We start from the raw sequence: 27742 nt of genomic DNA, 5'->3' as shown, positions 1-27742 counted from the left end.
CCCAAAAATCATAGGCTCTCTGTAGGAGATGATCCTCTCATCCTCTGAGAATGACATTTCCTGTCGTATATTCCCGATACAGAATAAAAATTGCACCTACAAGATGTGTTGTTATTATGGAAACCATATAAGAAAGGAATCACGATATTGCTGTTGTGTATGTGAAGGAATTTGTGCTACCCCTTGTTTTACAAATTTCCACACTAAGAAGGAAAACAATTTCATATTTCGAAAACATTAAAATTCATTTAAAAAAAAAATGTATGACTAATATTAAACTGAAATATAGTAATAACTCTGTGAACTGGCAAACATGAATCTAAGTTATTATTCTGTGATCTTGAACTCTGAATGCATAAATTTATAAATATGTATGAACTATTTCTATAATTTAATAGTTTTCACAGTTAGATGAGAAAAGTATACATAGAAGATTCACAACATGTAAACAAATTTCACCATGCCTCAATGAGATAATGTTATGTAACAGACTACACTTTGTTTAGTTTGGTAGACTCAGATCATCCATTCCTGAGACATATGGTTAATTAAACCCCAACCACCAGAGTACACAGGTATTCACTGTTAAATTTTTAAATCTGTGTAAAAGCAACTGACTTTTACTAGGATTTGAACCTGAGAACTTTCGACTTTGAAAATCAGCTGTTAAAACAACTTTTTTTGTGATGAGTTAAACACTAGATCAGCCTGGTGGGCTAAATATATATATATTATTATTATCTTTTATGACCGCATAGGATCATTTTAGTCAATCTGTTATGCATGTCTCTTTGATGGGACTGTTTGGGCCTTGTGGTCCTCCCATTACTTTTTTATACATTTTGATTTTTGTGCCCTTTCTAGTGTTGAAATGTTTGTGTTGTGAGGTTTTATCTTATGAGTGTTTTTGTTCGTGATTTTCTCATTTAATTTTATCGTACCTGTGGCATCTACTGATGTAATGCCAATTTCCTTCAGATCCTATCTTATTTCTCCGAATCATCTGCATCCTGCCTTTGTATTTTCCGAGTCGAGATTGTACTGCATTAGCAGTTTCCGAAGTCTTGAATACTGCATCCTCATGATTATGTCGAAAGAATCCTAATCTCTTATGCATATCAGTAATGGGTTCTAACTCTTTGTACATGATTTTGTTTGGCACACTCCCACCACTGCCCATCTTTATGATACATTTTGTCCATGCAAGTTCTTCCAACTTTTTCTTTCCATCTTCTGGAATCTGTCTGTCTTTGATTGTTCGTTCAGGTGGAAGAGTGTTTGCTGAATAAGTGGTTTATGGTTTTATAACTGTGTTTTAGTGTCTTATTTTTGTATTTTTTGATAGGCATTTTTATTTTAAGTGCACCAGGTTCATTTTTGTGCTTCAGCTAGTTTTTTCTTCTTATTCAGATAAAGGATTTTTCATTTAGATTGTTTGTTACTATTTCTCCAAGGTATTTAAATTGGGTTACTAAATTTTGGGTCCAATTTTATTTGTAATGTTTTGAAGTACTAATATCTGTGATTTAGTTTCATCAATGACATTTGCTACAAGTGCCAACTCGTCAGCAAAACTAGGACAGTTTGTTTCAATTTTTCCACCCATTTTAACTTTTGGGAGACACCTTTTTGAGAGCTTGAGCCATTCCCTAATTACAATTTCTGAAATACAGTTGAACAGTAGTCGTAAGAACTCATTGCCTTGGCGCAATCCTGTTTTGATCTCAAAAAGTTCTGAGAGCTCACCTCTGAATATTACCTTTGACACTGTTTGTAAGGGTCAGTTTTATCATGTTTATAATTTGATAAGTAGTTCAAGGTGTCTTAGAATTTTTAGTAGAGGTGCAGTCATAAGCTTTCTTGAAATCTACAAACGTTATGACCACATCCTCTTGTAATCCATTATTAGCTTGAAACTCAAGATGTGTTCTGGGCAGCTCCTCCAGGCTCTGAAACCTTCCTTGTATTCTCCTGGTTTTTTTTCAAGTTGTGGTTTGTTCATGTTGTGGATGATTCTTGTAAGAATTTTGTATGTTCTGTCTAGGAGTGAGACTCCCCAGTTAATTGTTAGGGTCTGTTTTGCCCCCATTTTTGTGTAGTCAATGGATGAGGGCTATCGTCCACTGTTCTGGTAGTTCTTCTTTGATCTAGATGTTGACAAACTGATGATGAAGGACAATTTTTGCTGATCTTCATGCATATTTTCAGATCTTTCGAAAAGTCTGATCTTCTCCTTCTGCTTTGTAATTCTTCATCTCACCCAGTGGTTGGTAGATTACTTTTATTGTAGGAGGGTTGATGTTTTCTGGTGGTGTTGGTGTTAAAGTTTAAGAATTTTGTTGGTTCTTCGCAATTTAGGATATCGTTAAAATATTTAACAAGGATTTCCACATTGTTTATATTTCTGTTAGCCAGTTTCTTATATTGACTTCAGTGTTTTTTTAATGATGTAGTCTCTTTATTCTCCTTAGGGGTCAGGTGGTTTCTTTTCTTTGTTTTACTAGATTTTGGAGGGATATTTCTAATTTTTGGGATTAATAGCAATAGTAGATTTTTTTCCACTGTTCTGATACATTTGCTATTCCAACATTTTGTTTTTGTACAGGATTTTATTGGGGCTAATTCTTCTGCAATTTGTTTAATGTTGATGACTGGATCTTCGAGTTTATCTGTGATTGTTATTTTTTTGGTTGCTTTTTGGTCTTTTCATTCTTGACCAGTCGGGCAGGATTGTCTTTTCTTCTAGTTGACTTGATTTTGTTGTTTTCTTTGTGAAGCAAATTTAATTTTGACTACATAGTGATTGGATCCAGTGTCTACACCTCAGATAACTTTTACACTGTAGATCTCAATGTGGTACTGTTTATCCATAAAGACGGTCTAGTTACCATTCTCCTATAATGTAATCAAGGTGTTTTATGATTTTGATTTTTTAAGGTTTCCTCTTGAAATATGTGGATTTCAAGATTAGGTTGTCATTTCTGCAGAGATCGATGAATCCCTGTCCATTTTTGTTTGTTTTCTTTTGGGCGGGCCATTTTCCGATGATGTCGTGGTCTTCTTTCTCTGTCTAGTTGGGCATTGAGTTTCCAATTAATTGTTTAACATGGATTTCAGTTATGTTATTTATAGTTAGGTCGAGTAGATTCCAGAACCATACTGTTTCTTTATGGTCTTTTGGAGAATTATTTTTATTATTAGTGGATGCATGGCTGTTTATTATAGTGTAGATTTTATTAGATGCATTTGGTGTGAGTGTTGCGATTCTTGGAGATTGTGAGTGGAATTCTTGTATGGAGTTTATTATTTTGTGTCTGACTAAAAAGCCAGTTCAAAACTGTGGGACTTTTTCAGCACTCTCTATCCAGGTATACCTCTGCAGAGTCTATATCCGTGAGATTCCATGGCATCCTGGTCAGTGTTTCTTATTTCCTGCAGACCCATGATGAGAATTTTGTATTGGTCCATTCGGCCAGTTATTATTTTTTGTTTACCAGTCTGCTGCAGCAAGTTTACTTTGTGTGGAAATGTAGATGGTTTGATTTTGGACTTTGTATTTTTCTTATTTGTGTGTGAAGTGTTAGGGCATTCCAATGCTTCCAGTTGCATGTTATCTTCTAAGTGGCAGCCCACCATATCCAAATGCTGCCTTTTCTAAACTCTGGTGTTGCTTGGTTCAGCAGGTGGTGTATTTCTTAAAAAAGACCATTCAGTGACGCCTCTCAAGGGTACACCTGTCAAACTAGGTTCCAAGTTACATCTCTAAATGCGATCTAGTGAGGTGTGATTTGATGATAAATGAAGCTATGAAGTTTTTTTAGATTCAGTTCACCAGACAAATTTCTCCTATTTGTTTGGGATACTTCCAAGCATAACCCATGAAGGATCAATCTGACTTTTGTTAAAAGATGTTATTTTGGAGAAAAGTTAAAAAGTCTGATCCTAAATGTTACACCCGTATATATATACAATATATATATATATACAATAGCCTTCGCAATTCACAGAATTGAGAAACACTCACCTTTAATCTTTTACTTCATCATAATGCTATTGGGCCTAAGCCCATCCTCAGTGATATCTTTTATATTCTTAAACTGTTTATAATTACACAATAACTATTAGCTTTTTACATTTTGTAATCTTTTTGCAATTGTTGGATTTAATTTTATAAATACCAGAAGAATACGATAAAACAAAAATTCCCGTTATTTCAATTGAGAAATAAAATGAATATATAAATGAAATGGTTTTAAAAAAATTAATGACCCAACAATAAAGTTTTAAAAATTAAAAAAAGATTCCATAGTTAAATACAAGGAAATATTTAATAATAATAATAAATTAAAATATCATATCAGATTATCCACATATACCTTATACCCCAAAACTTACAGGTTTCCCAAAATTACACAAGGAAGGTATAACAACAAGAGCATTAATTAATTTCAAAACAGCCCCAAGTTATATTATTACTAAAATTATTGATATAGCAATTAGATCAAAAATAAATTTAGAATATAAATATAATATAAAAACAGGTATGAATTAATAAATAAAATAAGTTAATAATTATTAAAACTATAATTACTAGCTTAGATATAACTAATATGTACCCAGATAAACCCATTGATTACACAATCTCAAAAGAAAATAAATTAATAAAAGCAGGAGAAGACATAAAATTTATAAATATTTAACAATTAGAAACATGTGTAAGCAGAATTATTTTGATTTTATAGGAACCTGTTACATATGAGAACATATTTTACCCATGGGATTTCCCTTATCTGCTTTAATGTCAAAAATATATTGCAGGAATTTGATAATAGAACAGTATATGGCATAAATCACGTATATTAAATTTTATTGTGGGTCAGATTCGTGGATGATAATTTAGTAATATATGAACCAGTTATAGATAATGATGAAGTCATTTTAAATAAATTCAATTCAGATCATAGAACTTTATATTTTACATATGAAATGGAACATAACAGAAAAATAAATTATTTAGATATATATACATTAAAATAAAAACAATCAAATAAAAACTGAATTATATAAAAAACCTACCTGAAATGAAATTTTTATAAATAGGAATTCTAATCATATTTGGTCCCAGAAGGTTAATATTTTTAAGTATGTACTTAAACAGAGCAATAAAATACATAAACGACAAATGGGAATTTTGTAATTTTAGTATCAAGAATATAGCTATAAAAAATGGATATCATATGTCATTGACTGATATTAAAAATATAATCCAGAATTTTTCAGTAATAAAAATATTACTACATTATTACCCATAAAAATAGTGAAATGTTTATCTAAAATACTCTTATACAAATAAAATTATAGAAAACTAAATTGATGCGTATACAAATAAAAAATACAAACCTGATAATCATATAATAAAACATTAAAAAGTAAAAAATAAATGTGAGTCCTCTGGTATTTATAAAATTAAATGGAACAATTATGAAAAGATATATAAAACAAATAGATCATTTAAAGATAGATGTAATGAACATTTTAAATCATTTAAAAATAGAATAATAGGTTTCTCGAATGTTGTTGACAATTTTATAATAATTTTGATTATTATTTGGTTTAAAACTATTATTTAGTTTAGAAGGTAATTTGGAAATAGTTGAAAAAATTAATACTGAAGATAAAAAGTTTAACCTGCTAAATAATTAATATATACGAGTTCACAAATGAACTGCATGGAATCCAAAATTTACATGCAAGGCCATAATAATGAAAAACAATACAGTAGGATGCCGATTTTCAAGATGTCTGACAAAATAGATATATATATATATATATAAACGTGAATTCAGCCTTGTAAATCTGCAAACAGAATTTGATGGAGATACTTTTATTTAAATTAAGTTTGTATCCAAAGATAAGATATGATAAATTAATAATTATTGTAATACATTTTCATTATTGACTGAACAAATATTTGTTAAAAATAAAAAATCTTTAAAAACATTTCGAATATTTTTAGAAGTTTAAAATAAGTTTTATTAATTTTTATTTAAAACAAACAATTTTTACACAATGTAAAAAGCTAATAATTATTATATAAATTGTGAACAGTTAAAGAATTTATAAAAGTTATCACTGAGAATGAGCTTAGGCCTGAAGGCATTTTGAAGTAAGAAATTAGAGGCAAGAGTGTTTGATTGAGGCAAGAGTGTGTCTAATTCCGTGCTTTGCAGAGGCTGAAAGAATATTCTATCGTACATATAGACATTTATGTAGAGAGCAAAAAAAATGGACTATAAAAAGTTTAACCTGCTAAATAATTAATATATACGAGTTCACAAATGAACTGCATGGAATCCAAAATTTACAAAGTTTTCAAAAAACAATGCAAGCTTGTTTAAATATATAGATGGCAATAAGCACAGGTTCACTGAAGTTCTTTTTATTATATGTTAGTGAAATAGATTGATAATATTGGTTTGTAAATCTTTGTTTATACACATCTTTGTTCTACATTTCAAATTATGTGTGTGTGTGTGTGTGTGTATATATATATATATATATATATATATATATATATATAAGGCCAACCTTAGTAGACGCGTCAACCACTAGACCAGACCGGTAGGTTAAAATTAGAACAATTTACATGACTGGTTAAAGTTCACACCAATAATTGATCAATACAAAAAATTCAAACTTAAATTCTATTGATTTATATTTGAATAGCATAACATTACTTACTTAGTCAGATAAACAAAGTAAACACCAAGTACACAATAACAAAATTACAACACTACTACACCTCTTCCTAACAACGCTTTCCCACAAATTGATCAGTGATGCCAACACATGCAATTGTATACTTTAATACATACGACCTCTGGATATAATCTTGGAAAAAATATATATATACATACGTATAATATTGCACAACATACTTAAAAATAATTTTTCATTCACGGAAAAGTTAAGTGGTTTAACGTAAAAATAAAAAATGTACTGAAATTTTCATAAAATTCTTAGAAGCGATTGTAATTTATTAAAATAAAAAAAAAAAATATTAAGCCAGCATTTAATAATAATAACAATGTTCTCATATACTTGTTAGGAGATGTTTAATGGTCCCAGATATCTGAAACATGAACATCTTTGTACGCGCATCGCCGACAAAATACAGAATGCATCACCCTAAATCCGAAGCGAAATGTCTAAATATCTCTTAAAGAAAATGATAGAGGCCTCCTCGACCTAAAATCACTTTGTAACAGACACATTGCTTCAATGAAGTGATATTTTCTCTCCAGATCTGAAACATCATCATTGGACAAAGCAGTAGTTGCATCTGACAAGGGTTACTCCCCTCTAAATCTGTACAAGTACAACCCTCTGGCAATAGAGTATAAGGAAATTTACAGACTGAACTCAGTAATGTCATTCCCGTTGTGATAACAGCAACTTGATTGATTAATAAAAATTCGAAGAAGTGGATAGAAAAGGTTGGCCTGGATCCTATACTCAACATTCCAAAAGATCGGTAATTCTGGAGAAGTGTAGGATTGTACAGACTATGTTAAATGTACCACATCACTAAATGAGGTACGCCTCAATGGCCTCTCGTACTGTTGTTCCGGATGTGAAATATCGCTGAGATGAAAAGATAATAATAATGTTTTCGTTATATATAAAAGTAATACAAAAATGTAGTAATTGAACATAAAAGTTCAAATAACATTGTCGTTAATAAATTAAACAAGTAATAATTTTAATTATTTCATAGCTTTTTTTCGTACATCCCCGTCAGGCCTCTCCTTACTCTTTTTCATTTTATCCTCCGGAACCATCGTAAGGTATTACTTCAGAGTATATATATGAATGTAAATGAAATGTAGTCTTGTACAGTCTCAGGTAGACCGTTTCTGAAATGTGTGGTTAATTGAAACCCAACTACCAAAGAACACTGGTATCCATGAACTATTGTTCAAATTCACATAAAAGTAATTGCCATTCCTAGGATTTGCACTTGGATTCATCCACTTGAGACACACTAAGATCACGTGCTCAACATCATCAAGGGTGCCACAATATAAACACAAATCTTACTTGCTGCGCTCCCTTGTGAGCAGATACAACCTGAAGCAGCGATGACCCAACAGGAACTGAGTAAGGAAATAGTTTACCTTTCAGCTGTTTCACACTGGTGTCAGATGACATTATTAAGCGGTTTATTTTTTAAATTGGTGTAAACATATCTTCGAATATGTTCAAAATAAATATCAACTGATATAAACTTTTTTAATGCAAGTAGATATCTATAATTTGTTTGTTCATGATAATGTATAAATGAGGTGAATGAATGTTTGTAAATGTCTTGAAGGAGAGAAGCTCAACAAATATTTACTTCATTCTTCTCTTAAAGGATTTATTCTTAAAAATCTTGAATTTTAAAAAAGGTCAGTAGAATGTAAGTGGCAAAAATGGTTTAAAAGGTTAATTGTCGGAACATTTGGATGATTGTTGGGTTTTGATTAAAAAATTGAGATTTCTTCTGTTACTCTAAGTATGAGGAGAGTTATGTACGTTGTTATTTGTAATGGACCAAGCTAAATCTCTGAGCTGTGAAAATTTTAAACGTAAATAATTACATTGGATTTTATTAATATTCCCAGTAATCGGCTGCCATTTAAGTCCTGATTGGATTAGGGATGGCTTTGTAAATAATAATCTTTGAACTAGAGACTTTGAAGAACCCTTTAACATAGATTTTGTTTATCTTTTCTGGTGTCAAGTTCCTTAGTCATTCATTACACCATCATTCTGTACCTTTATCCTTGAATCTGTCTTCTCCAAAGTATTTCATGGGTTTTAACTTGATGCCCACTATTCATGTAGTTATTATTATAAATTCAAGGTCATCCAGAAAGAAACCAAACATTTGATATTCCATATCATCATATTTGCCTATTCATTATTTCATTTGTGGTGGTGTGTCATTACAAACAAATAAAATATTATTTTTAAAGAATCCTACTTGGTTTTTAGAAATAAAATTTTGTTTGTCATGTTTCCAGTCTGCAAATATGTCTCTAATGAGATTGTAAATTTTTTCTTGTATAAAAAAAAGATTAAAAGTTTTGAAGAGCAACTTGTTTGTGTAATATTGCTTTAAATTTGGAAAATACTTATAGAACCTGATGAATTTAGATCTAAATTTACAAATGTCATTACTAATTATGCTCGGTTTTAAAATCCAGCTATCATGAGTGCTTCCAGATCATACGGCTTCGGTGCTGGATACTTTGTTGTCCACATTACAATGTTGTCTGGCAAATCCTTTTAGTTTATATAATGAAATATAATTATTTTTTTCTACAATCAACAGCACCAATTACATATGGAATTTTGAATCTAATACTCCACTTTCCTTTGGCTTTAGCAATTTCAGTTGCATTTCAGAAAAAAATTATACATCAATTTTCCTTAAAAACTGCTTTTTCGAGAACATAATTGAATGCTTTTGTATCAGTTCTTCTGTATGAAATCCTTGCTAACACCATTCTGAAATCCTGGATATGATTAATGTCTGAGAAAAACTTCAGTTTTTTGTTGCATGCTTAAAGTAACTCTTCTAGTTTCATTTGTTTCAGGTAAAAAAAATATTGTCAAAATCTCAACAGATTCTTTCACAAACACAAATTTTCTTGTACTGATCACCACTGATTGTTCTTACACCACACACTGTTTTTACAGTACAAATGCTCATAAATGCAGCCATTTTATTAAACTGTAAATGTTTTTAGTATGGTTACTACTAACAATCAACGAGCTAGTAATAACTGATAAATTTAAGTAAATGAAACGTATTATTCCCCCAAATTTCAGTATTTACTTAGTAGTATCGGTAAATAGTATTTCAATAAATACTGATAAAATTAACTGAAGTAGTAATTGCTTTTTTATTCACAGATACTAAATAATTTACTAAAAATATAGCTAGTAATTACTGGTTTTCATTCCCCTTCCTCAGTGTGATAATTAACATTTTCGGCTATTATTTTTATTAATTTTTATCTTCCGTGAAAAGAATGACTGTTCTAGGATAACCTCAGTCCAACTACTTCCACTACTCGCTCACCTTGTATTCATCCTCTTAATAAAAATTTGTTTTACAAAATTATTAAAAAATTAGAACGTAAAAAAATTATATATATTGGTACCTTTTTTTATTGCAGGCCATATTGTCTCAGAGGTGGCTGTAACCCAAATCACAGTTAAAAAGTTAATCTTGTCCTATCTTGACCTAATCAACCCTAAAATTAATGTGGAAACGTTAGCAGTTTACTTTGTAGCAACACAAATTTTCAACCATCCTTTCATGGATTACCACCCCCATATCCTTGAGGAACATGGATTAATTTTTAAGTTGTCTTTTACATACATATCTATATGATTTCATTCTTTATTTACCCTTAGCTGAATTGTAAATAATCGTTTTTATGTTTATATCAATAATTTTATTTTTACATTTCTTTATATTAATTATTTCACGGTCAGATATAACACAAACTTTTATTTTCACAATACTTTAGATTTCTTGTTTCATTTAATATTTTAATAAACAAATATCCTGTCAACCCTTTATATACATTAAATTTAAAAAGAAATTTTCTAAATAATTAATACTTTTATTGTCTTCATATCAATTCTTTCAATATTTATGATTATATCAACCCATTCTTGGTTTGCTATAATTAATTGATAGGCACATATGTAATAATAATTATTATGTCAACCTTCTGAGCAGATTAAATTTATAATGTCTTAAAAGAATAACATATATTATCATTATGTTAACGCTTGCTGAAATATAGCAACATTAATATGTACGTAAAAAATAAATGTTACTAACAATTAATATACTAATTGCTAACTACTAACATTTACATGCTAGCTACACTAATATTTATAAAAATTAACACTAACTATAACAATATATTATGTGTTTACTTAAAATAATAGGTAACGGGTGTTTTATGTACATTATTCATGTTGTTAATAAATATTTAAACGTAAATTAAGTTTTAGCGTAACCGCTGATGAGTTTATTTGATAAAAAAAAAGTATTCCAAGAGTTAATTAATGTCTGACTGTTTGAGGTTACAATAATATAATTATTAAATATACTAAAAAAAATTCTTGAGAAGTTTAATGTTTTTATTTTTTCATCTTTGGATTAATTTTTAATAAAATATTTATAATAGAATACTGGACTAGATGGCATCACCATTTAGTCCATCTAGAAACACCGAGTGATGCAGTGCAGGTCCTGGTCAATGTGGTCCCGCAAAAGCTACAAGATGCTGCCAACTACTGCTTACACATGACTTTGTGCCAGATGCTTGGAAGGTTGCTCGGTTGGTGCTATTGGAAAAGGGTAGGAATCAGGAAGTTAATGTCACTGGCTAAGGTAGGCGCCTCCATCTTTACTATATATGAATATGCAGAGGGTTACATTTTCTTGCAAAAATAAAGCAGCTGTGGTTTTCCATTGCTTTCAGCTGCGCAGTACTGAAGATTAACTGTTGTTGCTATGGCCGTAAGTCCTCCCGACCTATGCCGTTAACAACTACTGAAAGAGCTGCTGCCTTCTTTCATTAATCTGGCTCTCAACAGATACCTCTCCGATACAGCTGCACCTTCAGTCCAGCTACTCTGAATCACTGAGCACTCAAGCCCTCTCACCAACGGCAAGGTCTCATGATTCATAGAGGGTAATTTTAAAATGTATGTATGTTAAAAATCTATGTTATGTTTATATGTGTACGGGTGCATTGCTGCAACATTTATTTATTTTGTTACATGTTTTTTAACAGCTATTATAAAAATCAGAATATTATTTATATTTATAGAAATGTACAGCATAGTACTGTATTTCCACAAAAAATGTGTTTCTATTATTCATACACCACAGTTATTTTACCAGTTTTTTTTTTACATATGAAAAATTAGAAATGAAATAAAATTAATTTTTAAACCAAATTAAATGTACGTGATTCATTTTATTTTAAGATCTGTAACCGATTATATTGAATTTTCCTTGTGACTTAATGGCTAACAGAAGTGTTAGTTCTCTGTTTGCCATTCTGTTTACTATATTTATTTCAATGTTGTGTTTCATTTGTCAGTCATTTATTTATTTTTTAAGCAGTTTGCAGTAGAGCTCAAGCTCTTTACCACATCCTGACCCCCATAGGGGAAGACCCCCTCCGCCTTGTGATAATCCCAGTCCCTCCCCACATATCCCCCTCTGTTCCTAGTCCTGATGGGTTTTACCATAGGTCATCTTTTAGACCCTCTAAACCTGGTAACACTTCACAGTCATCAGTCTGGCCTCTGTCAGGAAGCAAACAATGCAAATGCATCTGCAGACACTTCCATCATTGTATTTACACAACTTACCATTGCCTTCTTCCAACCATGATCCACCTACCATAATTTAAACTCTAAATCAAATAAACCAATTTGCAGAAGTGTGATCCCCATGCCTTCCTCTAACACTGAAAGTTTCACACAAAAATTCTTCCCTTACCTAACTTCAATTAGAATGTGCACTCAGATCATTACTTGGTTGAGTCTTTAGAAACCAAAAGTACTACTCTCACACCAATTACGTTTTGTTATAAAACAAAATGTTGATTGCAACAATAATTCTGTCTTGTAATTCAATTTACTCAGAGTCCTCTTGTTTATTCAATAATCAAGAAACAGATTCACAAATTCAATAAGCTTCTAATGAAAACTTACCCTAATTTTCTCTGCTCTGGTCTGCTTTCAGAAGCAGGGTAAATGCCTACACCCTCCCACATTGCAGCTTCATCACACATTTAATCAAAGATCCATTCTCATCCTAACAGCAAATATCTAAGCTTCCTGGGACGTCATGCCAAAACACCTACCTTGGTAGGTAGTAAGCACCCAGGCAGGCCCCTAGCTACACAGGTTGCTATTCTACAATAGCATCAGACACCCTCAGCCATCCTCCGCAGGGCTAAGAATCTAAGGAAGCCAGCAACTATGTTCCACTGCCTTTTGGTCTTCCAATTTACTTGCAGATCAAAAACAAAATTTATTCTCGCAAGCTTTCTAACTGCTTTAGTATGTTCAGATTTGTACCTGGATCAAACTATAAAACACGGTGCACATCATCAATGGCCCTACACATAGTGAAGCACCATGTCCAGAAAGAGATTGTGTAGTATGCTGATTGGGGGAAATCCACCTAACAACCTGAATACATTTAAAAAAATCCTAAGCCATCTGAAAAAAAAAATGTTTTCAAAAAACCTTACATCTGGGTTGAATGAATACTGCACATGTAAACACCTCGCATGTATAATGTAAAATATCAGACCATTTATAATGTTTAAATAAATATTTAAATAAAAAAAAATTCCGCACGCTGGAAAGCAGTGGTAGATTTCATCAGTGTTAAAAAAAAGATTTCCACCTTAAAGTTAAGAAAAACTTCAAATTTACTCAATATGACAATAGTTGCACATGTTTAGCATATAACATGCCCCATCTTTTTACAACTTCAGGAGCATTTTGGTCATCCCTTGTCGTAAGGGTAGGTCATCTCAAAAATTGTTAAAGAACAGAAGTTTTAGGTAATGTTTAGAGCACTAACAACTAATTTAAACCGATTGCCTACTGTGCCTAGGGACAGTCGATTGCCGACTGTGCCTAGGGAGGGTATAACTTTTTATCTTCAAAACTACATTTTTACACACCCTGGGCCAATGGTTGGCGATATCAAAAAACTTTACTTATATAAGTTTTAGGCCCTTATCCATAGAGTAGTAACAACTATAAATGAATTCTATATTTTTCTTAATAATTAAGTTATAGTGATATTTTGTTATTTCAAAAATGCACCCCCCTTTTCTGATTTTGAACATTAATGAACTTAACTGAGATTTTGTGTCAAGTTATTTTTAAGGAACAATTTGAAAGTGATATATATATATCACTTTCACTTTACCGAATAGGAATAAGTAAAGTTATAAAAAAACCCAAGCAGAGTAAAATTTAATTAAAAAGGGTATACAACTGTTTCTTTTGTTTCATCCATTTAAAAAGTAATAATAAAATACTGTAAAAAATTAATAGATTTCTGCAGAAAGAAAAACAAAATAAATTAGACTGAAGCGATTAAAAAGGTTCTCTAAGACATAGGAATTGTTGAAACATTTTTAAAACAAGATCTGTTTAGAAAGTTAATTTTCAATCACGAGTTGGAATTTAGAAAAAGAAGATGGTCTGGAAAGAAATAGACTGGAGAAGAGAGAGAGAAAATCAGTTAAAACAAAAAAAAAAATGCTGCAAAAAATTATCATTAACATTGTCCATATTGCCTAACATTATACCAATGACATACCATTAAATGTAGAAAAATGAGATTTTTATAAATGAAACAACCTCATAATAATCTACTTTTTGATGTGAGGCAACCACATTTAAACCCCCATGGCTGGGACACTAAAAAATTTAAACAGAAAAGTTAAGACTATGCAGATTCACAATGTAGGTCAGGCAAAGAGGGGGTAGCTTTAATTTAGTTTTAATTATCTAACTGGTACAGGATAAATGCATCTGGTCATAATATAATACAACCAACTGTTCTTATGAAAAGGAATGGTGTACATTTTAAATAAAAAAGCAATCTGTTTTTGTAGAACTTTATTTGATTAAAAAATAAATAACTTGTACATATGAAAATATTCAAAAACATAATTTTTAAATAATAAGAGTATATAAATATAGTTTAATCCACTTAAATATTTAAGTGGAAGATTAAGTTTTCATTTCACATACATATTGTAAAATCAACTATATAATTCTGAAATCTTTTACTTTATGAACAAAATATTATTTCTTAACATCACATAATAATCGCAATTTATATATTAAAAACATTTCTAAAACCTAAATTTAAATAAATAGAGTTTTTTATTACAATAAAATACTCTATTTCATAAAGAAATTTATTTTATAAAAAATTGAATACATATAAAATTTAATAAAAAATATTATTTTGCGATAGTAAAATTTTAGCCAATAATTTTGAAAAACTGTTGAAACTGGTAAAAAACCAGAAAAAAGCTCAACTGTTTGTAACCAGTAACTAAACTAGAAAACTCAAGTCCCAGAATAAACAAGAAATAAAGAATAGTCAGATCTCCAAAAAATAATAAAGCATCCGGGTGAGGACCCAATAACTGTGTAATTTTTAAAATTATGATTATTAGCTAATTAATCAATGATCTATTACAGAAAATATTTGGAAGACAAAAAAAATCCTGCCAGAATGGCCACTCTGCCCCAATTCATCCTTGCCACAAAAGAGGAGACAAAATTTACAGTGGAGTCAATAATTACAGAGGAATGTCTCTCCTTTCAGTAACCTTTAAAATGTTACAAAACTTGTAGAGAGTACAAAGAAGAGAAGAGCACATCAATAAACAAATTGGGGAATATATCAGGGTGGGTTATAAAGGGAAGATTCTGTGTGGAAAAAATAAATAGTAAAGAAGAGATTTTTTTGCCTTTACAAAAGATCGGGCAAGATGCAAATAGAAATGCTAAATGTAGTTGCTGAAATATATTTCCTAAATAGATGTATCGGAATATACCAGTAGCAACAAAGTATGATCTAATCTTAAAGATACTTAATTTTTTTAGGTGTTAAAAAAAATGTAATTTTTTTTTACATTCTCTGATATTATATATTTTGAAAAATATTTTGGTAAATCTACAAGCATAAATTCAAAATAATTGCAAATTTATACACATTTAAATCTTTAAATCTTAATTGCTGTCATCTGGTCATTTTTAACCCGAGAGGTGTATTTTTGTTGGGTATGTTGCAATGACAGTTGCTACTTCCCTGATTTCATTGTCCACTCTATTCAAGGGTGTTTCAAGGCCAGCTATAGTGCCATGTACAATGAAAACTTATTAGTTTATTTTTTACGAGAGTTCACAATCAAACCGATGATAGTAGCAATGTTACTTTTTTTTTTTTGGTAATAAAATCGTCATTGTATTTTTTACATTTTTAACAAATTATGAGTTTACTGAGTATAAGTACCTCTTGTGAATGTAGTAAAAGCTTGAATGAAAATGAAATTGAAGATATCTTAATGAACTGATGATCTGTAGGACCGTGAATCTATATTTAGTGAATATGATAGCGATAGTGAATGTCACATAGAAAGTCCTGACAATGTATGTGAAATTAAAAACAAAAACGCGATGAGTGTATCCGATGAATTGATGAAGAGGAAATTAGACAAAAGTCTGTTTATGAAAAAAATTGTTATAAATGGAGTACTGAACTAATGTTATTAGGACTCATCTTTCTCAAATAAAAGAAACTGCTAAAAACTTGCATCTCTATTAATTCAATTTATTATTGGGAATTACTGTTTACTGATGAAATGTTATACATTATATTAGAACATAAAATTATTAAATTATCACTAAAACTACTGCTCCGCAACTTCCTTTGTTAATCGCACTGATAATATTGAATTAAAAGCTTTAATGGACTACTGTATTTATTTGGTATATTTAATTCTAGTAAAGAAGATGTGAGGAATCTGCCGAAAGTGATGGAACTGGAAATGTTATATTCAGGGAAACCATGTCCCTTGAGCGGTTTGTATTTATGTTAGTTTTAACGGCATTAAAGTACACTCCAGTATACAAGATGGTGACAAAACTGCTCATATTTTCAAATTATTTAAAATGTTAATCTCAAATTGCCGGTCAAATTATTCTCCCTCCAAGTATCTAATTGTAGAAAAGATGCTTGTCAGTTTTCAGGATCTATGCACCTTTTGAATGTTCATGAAAAATAAGCCCTGAAAATATGGACATATATTTAAGAAAATCACTTGCCTTAACTCATATGAGACGTTGACTTGAAGAATCCAGACTTTCAACATCGCTGACTTTATTATTAGAAATGTATTAAAAATTAAAAAAGGAAAAATCAAACCTGAATTGCTACAGAAAAAACACAGGCGATGTCATATGTGCCCATCAATCAATGACAACAAACATCTCAATGTCTGTAGTGAGTGTGAGACCATGTATGCAAGTACAAATAACTTCATAAGAAATGGTTGCAAAAATGAAGATTTTGAATAAAATTTAGTAAATTTTTTCTTCATTAAACATTTTTCAATACATATTTGTCTCCAGTTAGTTTTGAAATATCACAATTTATTGTCACAAATACATTTCATTCAAGAATCAGACATCTTCAAATTTCATGATACATAGAAGATTTTTCGATTATTTAATTTTTTAATTACTTTGTTTATTTTATAATACGGGTAAAAAACTTTCCTTAGAAGTCGCAAATTAGAAAAAAAAATCATTAAAAATGTTAATCTTTTTATCAAAAAACATGTTTGTAATTTTCATAAATATATCACATATTTAGATCAAATTAGTTTTATTAAATTATATATATTCTAAACATTATGTTGAATATTTTATTTCTTAAATGCAATGATAGATATTTGAAATAATGTATATTAAGTAATATAATGTTTTACATGCTACAATCAGGTAATCTAATTAAATTTTATATAAAACCACAAAAAAGCCACCTTTGTTTGTTTTTGCATTGCAAATATGGTCAATAATTTTGTCAACCAAAAAAAAAAATGTAATATTGAGAATTTCAATTTTTGGGTCAGCTGTGAATCGACGATACCATTAATGTAATAATAGCAGTAAAGAGTTAAACTGGTACAGAAGTAGATCGAATTCAAAGTGTGGTAAGAGACCTGACATTTCAAGCCTCTGCCCTCTATTGTTTAAGTTTGCAGCTCCTATACTTTCCAAAGGCTCTTTCCATTGTGAATAGAATATATTTGAGAATCCAATAGAAATATTAACAACGATTTGAGACATGTATTTCAAAATGTTAGTTTCTGTTCATATTCAAGTTTATGAGCACTTTTAACAATGTTAGTGTGTAACAAAGAGAGGAAAATAACTCACAACCAGGAGATAAGATAAGAAAATTTTTTAAAGAAATTCACACATGAAAGAAGCAGTCATTTTTTTTACATGTTGATGAAAAATTAAAAATAAAGTTTTTGAGGTCAATACTGACAACAGGTTCAGGAATCCTCCTATTTGTTTTTAATATGCGAGTAAACTTTAATACAAAATCAGAATGAGGTTTTAAATGAATTCAAGATCAACGTTATTTGTGAAAATGCATTTGAGAAAAACACATGTAATGTGTGATTTGTATAAGAAGTCTCACTAGTGAACTTCACAAATATTTTTCCTGAAATGGTAGAATTTCTCAGCACCAACCAAGTTATCCGACTGACATAATACATGGTTCTGGGCTTAAAATATTCATCATCATGTGCATTTTACATTCTAGAGTAATATATAAATCTAAAATCTTTTTAAGTCGTCTGTAGCCTTGGAGTCAGTGGTAATGACTCAGTTTTCATCTAGATGTCTTGGATTCAAATCCCGGTCAGGAATCGTATTTTTCACAAATACCATGGCTACAAAACTGCCATTTTACTTAATCCTCTGATGCAATACCTAATAGCGGCAGTGCTACTACAGTGGTAATAAAATTATTAAAAATGTACTTTGTAGCCATAACTAAGCCAAGCGTTAATTTTTTGTTTGCCTACTATAAAACTGCACAAGTTTCGACTTCAGATAATTTCTTCAATAATTATCCCTTACACCGACCACCACAATGTTGAACAATACCTCGACAGATTGGTTTTCATATCTTTACATGGATAATTTTGTTATGGTTGCTTTAAATTATGCACACTTGAAAAAATTATATTCATTTTTTCCCATAATATAGTTTCTTACTATAAGATTTTTAAAGGTCATAACAATTCTCTAATATGGATACTAAGATATCTTTTTGAATTATAACTCATTGAAAGATTTTTGACAAAGGTTACAAACAGAAATTTTTCTCATTAGTTATGAATATTAAGATGTCGCTTTAAACTAGAAAGGCAATTAAAAACCTTTTCGCAGAAGTTACAAATATAATTCTTATCTTTTTTATGAATATTAAGATGTTTGTTTAAATTGCTTTTGTGATTAAATGACTTTTGACAAAAGTTACAAACATAATTCTTATCTTTTGTATGAATATTAAGATGTAATTTTAAACTGTCTTTGCGATTAAATGACTTTTGACAAAAGTTACAAATATAATTCTTCTCCTTTGTATGAATATTAAGATGTTTTTTTAAATTGCTTTTGGAATTAAATGACTTTTGACAAAAGTTACAAATATAATTCTTCTCTTTTGTATGAATATTAAGATGTATTTTTAAATTGCTTTTGCTATAAAATGACTTTTGACAAAAGTTACAAACATAATTTTTCTCCTTTGTATGAATATTAAGATGTGTTTTTAAATTCTTTTTGTGATTAAATGACTTTTGACAAAAGTTACAAATATAATTCTTCTCTTTTGTGTGAATATTAAGATGTAATTTTAAACTGTCTTGGCGATTAAATGACTTTTGACAAAAGTTACAAATATAATTCTTCTCTTTATAATTTTTCTCCTTTGTATGAATATTAAAATGTGTTTTTAAATTCCTTTTGTGATTAAATGACTTTTGACAAAAGTTACAAATATAATTCTTCTCCTTTGTATGAATATTAAGATGCGTTTTTAAATTCCTTTTGTGATTAAATGACTTTTGACAAATGTTACAAATATAATTCTTCTCTTTTGTGTGAATATTAAGATGTAATTTTAAACTGTCTTTGCGATTAAATGACCTTTGACAAAAGTTACAAACATAATTTTTCTCTTCGTTGTGCGTAATAAGTTGTGTTTTTAACTTATTTTCAAGAATAAGAGACTTTTGACAAGAGTTAGAATTATTTTCTTTCTCTTTAGCATGACAGTTAACATGCCTCTTTAAATAACATTTACAACTGAATCTTTCATTGCAATATTCACAAACCAATTTCTTTCCTTTATGCTGAGGTAACTCATTTTCATTACTTATATCCTTCACTAAATTTTCTGTTCTTAAATCGCCATTCGCACACTTGCATTCACTGGTTTTTTGTTTTATAATTCCACCATATACCGAATTATTTACACATCTCTTAAAATTGTTAGTACTTGCAGTGATGGTTAATTTATCAATAATAACCTGTAAAATTAAAACAACAATTAAAAGTAATTATGAATTAATGTGAAATTATTTCCATTACAATAACATTATTCTATTTTGTAAAAAGCTGCAAAATATGGATAAAAAACTGAATATTTTAAACATATATTCAAAATAAACATAGCTTGGAATATTATTTAATGATTGACAAGTAATTTTTATTGTAATAATAAACTTTACTTATCCTATTGCATATCTATACACATGGCTGAAACTTTATCATATGCGGGTTTGTGGAAAACCAACAAAACTAAATAGTTAGCAAATTAATAATAAAAGGTCAATATATTTATTACTTCTATATCCATGTCGATCAGATACACTAACCAACACGTTTTACATATATAAAATTTTATATACAGATTGTCTGGGTTAAAGGTATCCAAAACTAATGGCCTATATTTAGGAAATATAGTCCTAAGAAATTAGGGCTGATTTAGGAAATCAGTCCTAATTTCTTAGTAGACCCAAATGATAGCATAAATCTCAAAGACTTGTTCAGTATACTTTCAAGAGTCAGTAGAATATGCATATGATGTGCAGACAAGCTGACTCCAATGCGATTGTAGTCCATCAAGATGTGGATCCTACAAAAACCATTCAGTGCATGCTTTGGTTAATGGAGTATCAATCATGTACACATGTTCAACAGCTTGTACAGATTGAATGGAATATCAATTCTTTTACGTCCAAGTTTAATATACTCCAAGGTATGACTAAGAGACAGAAATCATCAAAGGTATCAGTTGTGATGAGACTATGGATCAAGTAAGCGACGCATTCACTGCCCGTCCCATTAACTTTATTAGGCGACCTAGTTATGGACTGTAAATATCTCTTTCTACTGTTCACAAAATTACCATAAGCACTCAGTTTGCAAGAATACAAGTTACAACTCTTATTTATAGTTAGATATCTTATTTAGTGGTGAGACAACTTTTCGTATGTGCGGGATAGTTAAAGACACATTGTCAAATTTAATGTACTGAAAACCCCATGCAGTAATCAAGAATGAAACGGACACACCCAAAGTTAATGTCTAGTTATGATGAAAAAAATGGTGTAATCAGACTGATTTTTTTCATGGAGGCCACTGTGACAGGGCACATTTATCTCAACCTGTTTAAGAATTTTCCTGTTCCTCAGATTCCTGCCGGATTCAGTTTCCAACAAGATGGTGCTCCTACACACTTATATTGAGATGTTACCATATTCCTGACAACACTTCCCTAGATATAGGATCAGATGAAGTACCAACTGCATGGCCAGCTAGATCTCTCAGATATCACTTCTCTAACTTTTTTCCTTGAAATTTCATTAAAAGTTGTAACAAAGAAAGTTTGAGATTTGGACGATTTAAAACAAAAAATTTAAAGGTGTACGTCTAATAATGAAGCTGATGCTCTTAAACACCTGGCAGGAGTTAGATTATTGTCTAGGCATCTGAAGAGCTACAAAAGGTGCATACACTGAAGTAGACAAATTTACATTAAAACATGGTGAGAGTTGATGTTTATTTAAAAAAACGTTACCAAGTTATGTTAACTGGTTCTCTTAATATTTAGCTGTACTTTTAGATACTTTTACACTGGACACTCTGAAGATTATAGTAAAACGTCATATTCTTCTGTACCATTATATCTTATTTTTATAATAAAAAACCAACTTCAACAACCCAAGTAAAGAATTACAAAGTAAATGAAACAACATTTTATTTTTTATTCAAAAAGCCTTTTTGTGGGATCCTGCATATCAGTTGTATATAATACAATTAAATAAAACTACTTATCAAACATAATAAAAAATTAAAACTACAATCATATATAAAAAACATATGAAGTCAGTTAAATAAAATAACTAATTCTACTATAAATAACAACTTAAATTTAAAAAAAAAATAAATAGAATAAATTTACGCTATGTAACCTGGAAAGCCAATTTACATTACTTAGTGGATTTAAATCACGCTATTTATAAAAATTATGATTATTTCTTTTTTTTATCTAAAAATGTGCTGCCATCTGTTGCTGCTTTTTTAAGTGACATCTTCATATTCTGTCTGAAAGTTGGTCAAGTAGGAATCTTTTGTATTTATATGTTTAAAATCTCTGAAAAATGTCTAAACTTTACCTAGTATTATTTAAATTAAATTTCTTGATATTTTCACTACATTGAAATTATAATATTAAAATTATATATTTACAATATTCTAATTTTTTATTATGTTTGATATGTAATTTTATATAAATATATTATATACAGCTGATGATGAAGGATGATGCAAAGGTGCTTTTGGAATAAAAAATAAGGTAAGTGTCATTTCATTTACTTTATAATTCTGTACTTGGGTTGTCTGTTGTAAACTATTCATGCTTCAATGCAATAATATTTGAGAAGAGTGGTTTCCTTGTCACCACGATTTGTCTAGTGCAATTCTGACTAGACGATTTCTCTAGTTGCAAGTTCTACACTATCAATAACTGAAGGCAAATGTTCACAATAAAAAACTGAAGTCATTGACAACAGTTTGCATCAGGTGACTCTCAATAATATTACTTTAGAATTGATGCATCAGATGTGCAGAGTGATCACTTCGAATATCTTTTGTCAAAATGTGGTAGATGTGTTAAGTCTTCCTAATGTAATCACAAAATTAGATTTTATATTATTTTCTTTTCATTTACAGATTTTACGTCACAACCATGTTTAGTCTGTGCCAGGTCCACTTTAAACTGCCTACCTGATAAATATTGAAACATGAACACTGAATACAATTAACAACAAATCACCCAAAGCTTGCTAAAATGTCAACTCCATCAACAGGTTAAAATTCACATATTTCAGTCATCAATGAATTTCAAAAACACACTTTGCTCTCACACATTGACCATTTATCATTCACAATCATCTCAATAAATCGATATTAATTAAACAAAACTAAATACAGTTACAAACATTTTTTTTAAAACGAACACATTGATATATATACACAGTAATGAAATTAACAAGAGACAAATCATGTTTGTTACAATAGCCAATAGCTAATACTTACACGACATGGATAAAATACCATCCCATCTTTTGTCTTCACTGTGTGAAAATCTTTTATTCGAAGTTCATTGCTTTTCATATTAGGATTAACCTGTGGTGAAACATCATCATTCAATAAGATCTCAGATTCCTTTTAAAAAAAAAAGATAAAGAAATCATATTACAAACTAATTAATTTCCCATAAATGTTTTTTTTTTTTTTTTGTTTCTGACTGGAACTTAGTAATAATACCACTTATATACAAATCACATATCATAAAAATAAATATTTTTGGCAGTAAATACCATTAAAATCTGTCTTGCTAAAAATTTTAGAAAAATCCAAGTATTATGACAAAATTTAGCCAAAAAAGAAGAAAATTGTTTTAATTTTATTTTTATATGAATTTACTATTAATATAATATTACAATTGTTATTAATATATATATATATATTATACACTTTATTTTCTCAAAGTGTATGTTGCAAAAAATAACAAAATAGCAAACACATTCATCACAAATTTAATTCTGAGAAAATTAATTTTATAAGTCAATTTAAAACAAATATGGCGGTTGTTCAAGAAGGTTTTGAAGAATTTTTTTTAAACTTTCAACTTAATTCTCTTGCAATTTGATTCATTTACCCAGATTTTCCAACTTTCTTTATATTATCAGTATGATGTGATTTGTCCAACTCTGCAAAATAATCAGTTCTCTCACCTTTGCATCATTAGAAATAAATCTTTGTCCAATGAGCCATTTCTTCAGATTTGGGAGGAGGAAGTAATTAATTGAAGCCAAGTCAGGTGAATACAGCACATGCTTCCAGATGACTTTGTCAAAGTGTAAATTATCATTGAGTTTTGCAACTACTATCAGAGACATGTGTACTCGCACATTATTGCAGTAAAGAACAGTATCTTTTTGGCCAATGTGGCAGTACATATCAATCAGTCTAGTAAAACATCAGAACTGTAATGATCCTCGTACTTGAAAGTTCATGTATTACTAAAGAATAAACCAAAACATTGTAAAAAAATGCAATGAAGTTAAATTAAAACATCAACATTAAGTGCTTACATAAAGTTTCACTCACATAACTACTCTACAAAATTCACTCTGAAAGGGCGAGTAAAACTAACTTACTGCTTCATTTTTGATTTTATGATCTTCTAATTTAATTAGGTAGGTCCCTTCACTCACAAGAGGATCTGTCACTTCATCAAAATTATCACAACCATTATTGATCGGCTCCTCTTTCACTTGCAAAGATTCACTTTCCTGAAACACAAAATCAATAATTTAATGTTATAGTTCAATGGCTTTCCATATCTTTCCATATGACACAAAAAAAGCAAAAAATAAATCAATTTATACTTACACAAACAGGTGTAATATCATCTTCAATAGGGTGATGTGGTAAAATCAACAATAAAGTTTCCTTTGTGGTATCATCTTCAGTTTCTAGTTTGATACTGTTAGAGGGGAATGCTTCATACACGTAGATATTCTTTACAGGTACATCCATTATCTTCAAAAATAAAAACACTATAAGTTAAAATTGAAGTATTTATAATAAAAACAACAAAGTCGCTGAAAACTGTAAAACATTTCATATATTGAAATTTTTATTTATATTTATTTGTGTGTAACTTTTTTTTTACATGAATATTTAAGAACTTAATTATAGTGTATATATATATATAAAATATTGTCAAGTGAATGATTAATGCGAGACCTGACATTAGACACATCACTAATAAAAATGGCCTAGTCATTCTCAAGAATGAAAGAGAAGAAGAGGTTTTGCAATATTTTCTTCATGCAACAAATATACACAAGTGTTACATAAACATGATATTACCACTGAAATAAAGATGATAATCAGCCACACACAAGCAGCTCAATTATTTATACCACAGAAATTTATGTACAATGGACATCAAAACTATCAGAGAACATTACCATGACTGTGCCCAGACGTACTTTAGTTGCTTCACATGAAACAAAATCAAACCTAGGGCAGACAGTTTAAAGCAACCAACTAATGGTCTTGTAAACAGAAAATTATAAATTATATATGACTCCATTCACTAAAAACATTAAAAAGCTGGAGCTACAATTTTAATAATTTTTTTTAAACCTTACAGTCCAGTACACTCTTCTTCAATTCAGAGAAGCCCCTTATTGAACAAAATGTTGAAATTCATCAAAGTCACTCCCAAAAATTGTAGGCTCTCTGTAGGAGATGATCCTCTCATCCTCTGAGAATGACATTTCCCTGTCGTATATTCCCGATACAGAATAAAAACTGCACCTACAAGATGTGTTGTTATTATGGAAACCATATAAGAAAGGAATCACGATATTATTGTTGTGAATGTGATGTTGGTATTTGTCCTGCCCCTTGTTTTAGAAATTTCCACACTAAGAAGGAAAACATTTTCATATTTCAAAACATTAAAATTCATTTAAAAAAAAATTGTATAACTAGTATTAAACTGAAATATAATAATAACTCTGTGAACAGGCAAACATGAATCTAAGTTATTATTCTGTGATCTTGAACTCTGAATGCATAAATTTATAAATATGTATGAACTATTTCTATAATTTAATAGTTTTCACAGTTAGATGAGAAAAGTATACATAGAAGATTCACAACATGTAAACAAATTTCACCATGCCTCAATGAGATAATGTTATGTAACAGACTACACTTTGTTTAGTTTGGTAGACTCAGATCATCCATTCCTGAGACATATGGTTAATTAAACCCCAACCACCAGAGTACACAGGTATTCACTGTTAAATTAATAAATCTTATAAAAGCAACTGACTTTTACTAGGATTTGAACCTGAGAACTTTCGACTTTGAAAATCAGCTGTTAAAACAACTTTTTTGTGATGAGTTAAACACTAGATCAGCCTGGTGGGCTAAATATATATATTATTATTATCTTTTATGACCGCATAGGATCATTTTAGTCAGTCTGTTATGCATGTCTCTTTGATGGGACTGTTTGGGCCTTGTGGTCCTCCCATTACTTTTTCATACATTTCAATATTTGTGCCCTTTCTAGTGTTGAAAATGTTTGTGTTGTGAGGTTTTATCTTATAAGAGTTTTTGTTCATGAGTTTCTCATTTAATTTTATCGTACCTGTGGCGTCTACTGATGTAATGCCAATTTCCTTCAGATCCTATCTTATTTCTCTCAATCATCTGCATTCTGCCTTTGTATTTTCCGAGTCGAGATTGTACTGCATTAGCAGTTTCCGAAGTCTTGAATACTGCATCCATATGATTATGTCGAAAGAATCCTAATCTCCTCTTATGCATATCAGTAATGGGTTCCAACTCTTTGTACATGATTTTGTTTGGCACACTCCCACCACTGCCCATCTTTCAGATACTTTTTATCCATGCAAGTTCTTCTAATTTTTTCTTTCCTTCTTCTGGAATCTGTCTGTCTTTGATTGTTTGTTCAGGTGGAAGAGTGTTTGCTGCATAAGTGGTTTATGGTTTTATAACTGTGTTTTAGTGTCTTATTTTTGTATTTATTGATAGGCATTTTTATTATAAGTGTACCAGGTTCATTTTTGTGCTTCAGCTAGATTTTTCTTCTTATTCAGATAAAGGAATGTTTGTTTAGATTGTCTGTTACTATTTCTCCAAGGTATTTATTTAAATTGGGTTACTAAATTTTGGGTCCAATTTTATTTGTAATGTTTTGAAGTACTAATATCCGTGACTTAGTTTCATCAATGCCATTTGCTACATGTGCCAACTCGTCAGCAAAACTAGGAAGGTTTGTTTCAATTTTTCCACCCATTTTAACTTTTGGTAGACAACTTTTTGAGAGCTTGAGCCATTCCCTCATCACCATTTCTAAAATACAGTTGAACAGTAGTCATGAAAACTCATTGCCTTGGGGCAATCCTGTTTTGATCTCAAAAGGTTGTGAGAGCTCACCTCTGAATTTTACCTTTGACACTGTTTGTAAGGGTCAGTTTTATCATGTTTATAATTTGATAAGTAGTTCAAGATGTCTTAGAATTTTTAGTAGGAATGCAGTCATAAGCTTTCTTGAAATCTACAAACGTTATGACCACATCCTCTTGTAATCCATTATTAGCTTGAAACTCAAGATGTGTTCTGGGCAGCTCCTACAGGCTCTGAAACCTTCCTTGTATTCTCCTGGTTTTTTTTCGAGTTGTGGATGATTCTTTAAGAATTTTGTATGTTGTGTCTAGGAATGAGATTCCCCAGTTAATTGTTAGGGTCTGTTTTGCCACCATTTTTGTGTAGCAAATGGATGAGGGCTATCGTCCACTGTTCTGGTAGTTCTTCTTTGATCCAGATGTTGACAAACTGTTGATGAAGGACAATTTTTGCTGATCTTCCTGCATGTTTTTAGATGTTTCCAAAAGTCTGATTT

General features: G+C 30.1%; 1 protein-coding gene and 1 pseudogene across 1 annotated transcript; both read right to left on the bottom strand.

Moving 5' to 3' along the window:
- Positions 1-6797, bottom strand: part of LOC142317889 (dynein heavy chain, cytoplasmic-like) — a 61654-nt pseudogene extending 54857 nt beyond the window's left edge.
- On the bottom strand, positions 923-27190 carry LOC142317888 (uncharacterized). The gene is made up of 6 exons (XM_075354429.1): positions 27044-27190; positions 24685-24834; positions 24450-24584; positions 23323-23451; positions 19715-20249; positions 923-1281 (listed from the first exon to the last, which is right to left on the bottom strand). The coding sequence occupies exons 1-6, from the start codon at positions 27188-27190 to the stop codon at positions 923-925; spliced, it is 1455 nt and encodes a 484-aa protein (XP_075210544.1).
- Positions 27191-27742: the final 552 nt, after the last annotated feature.

The sequence above is a fragment of the Lycorma delicatula genome, chromosome 1 (assembly GCF_047948215.1).
Source record: "Lycorma delicatula isolate Av1 chromosome 1, ASM4794821v1, whole genome shotgun sequence".
Classification (NCBI taxonomy): Eukaryota; Metazoa; Arthropoda; class Insecta; order Hemiptera; family Fulgoridae; genus Lycorma; species Lycorma delicatula.
This window is presented reverse-complemented; position numbering and strand designations above follow the sequence as displayed.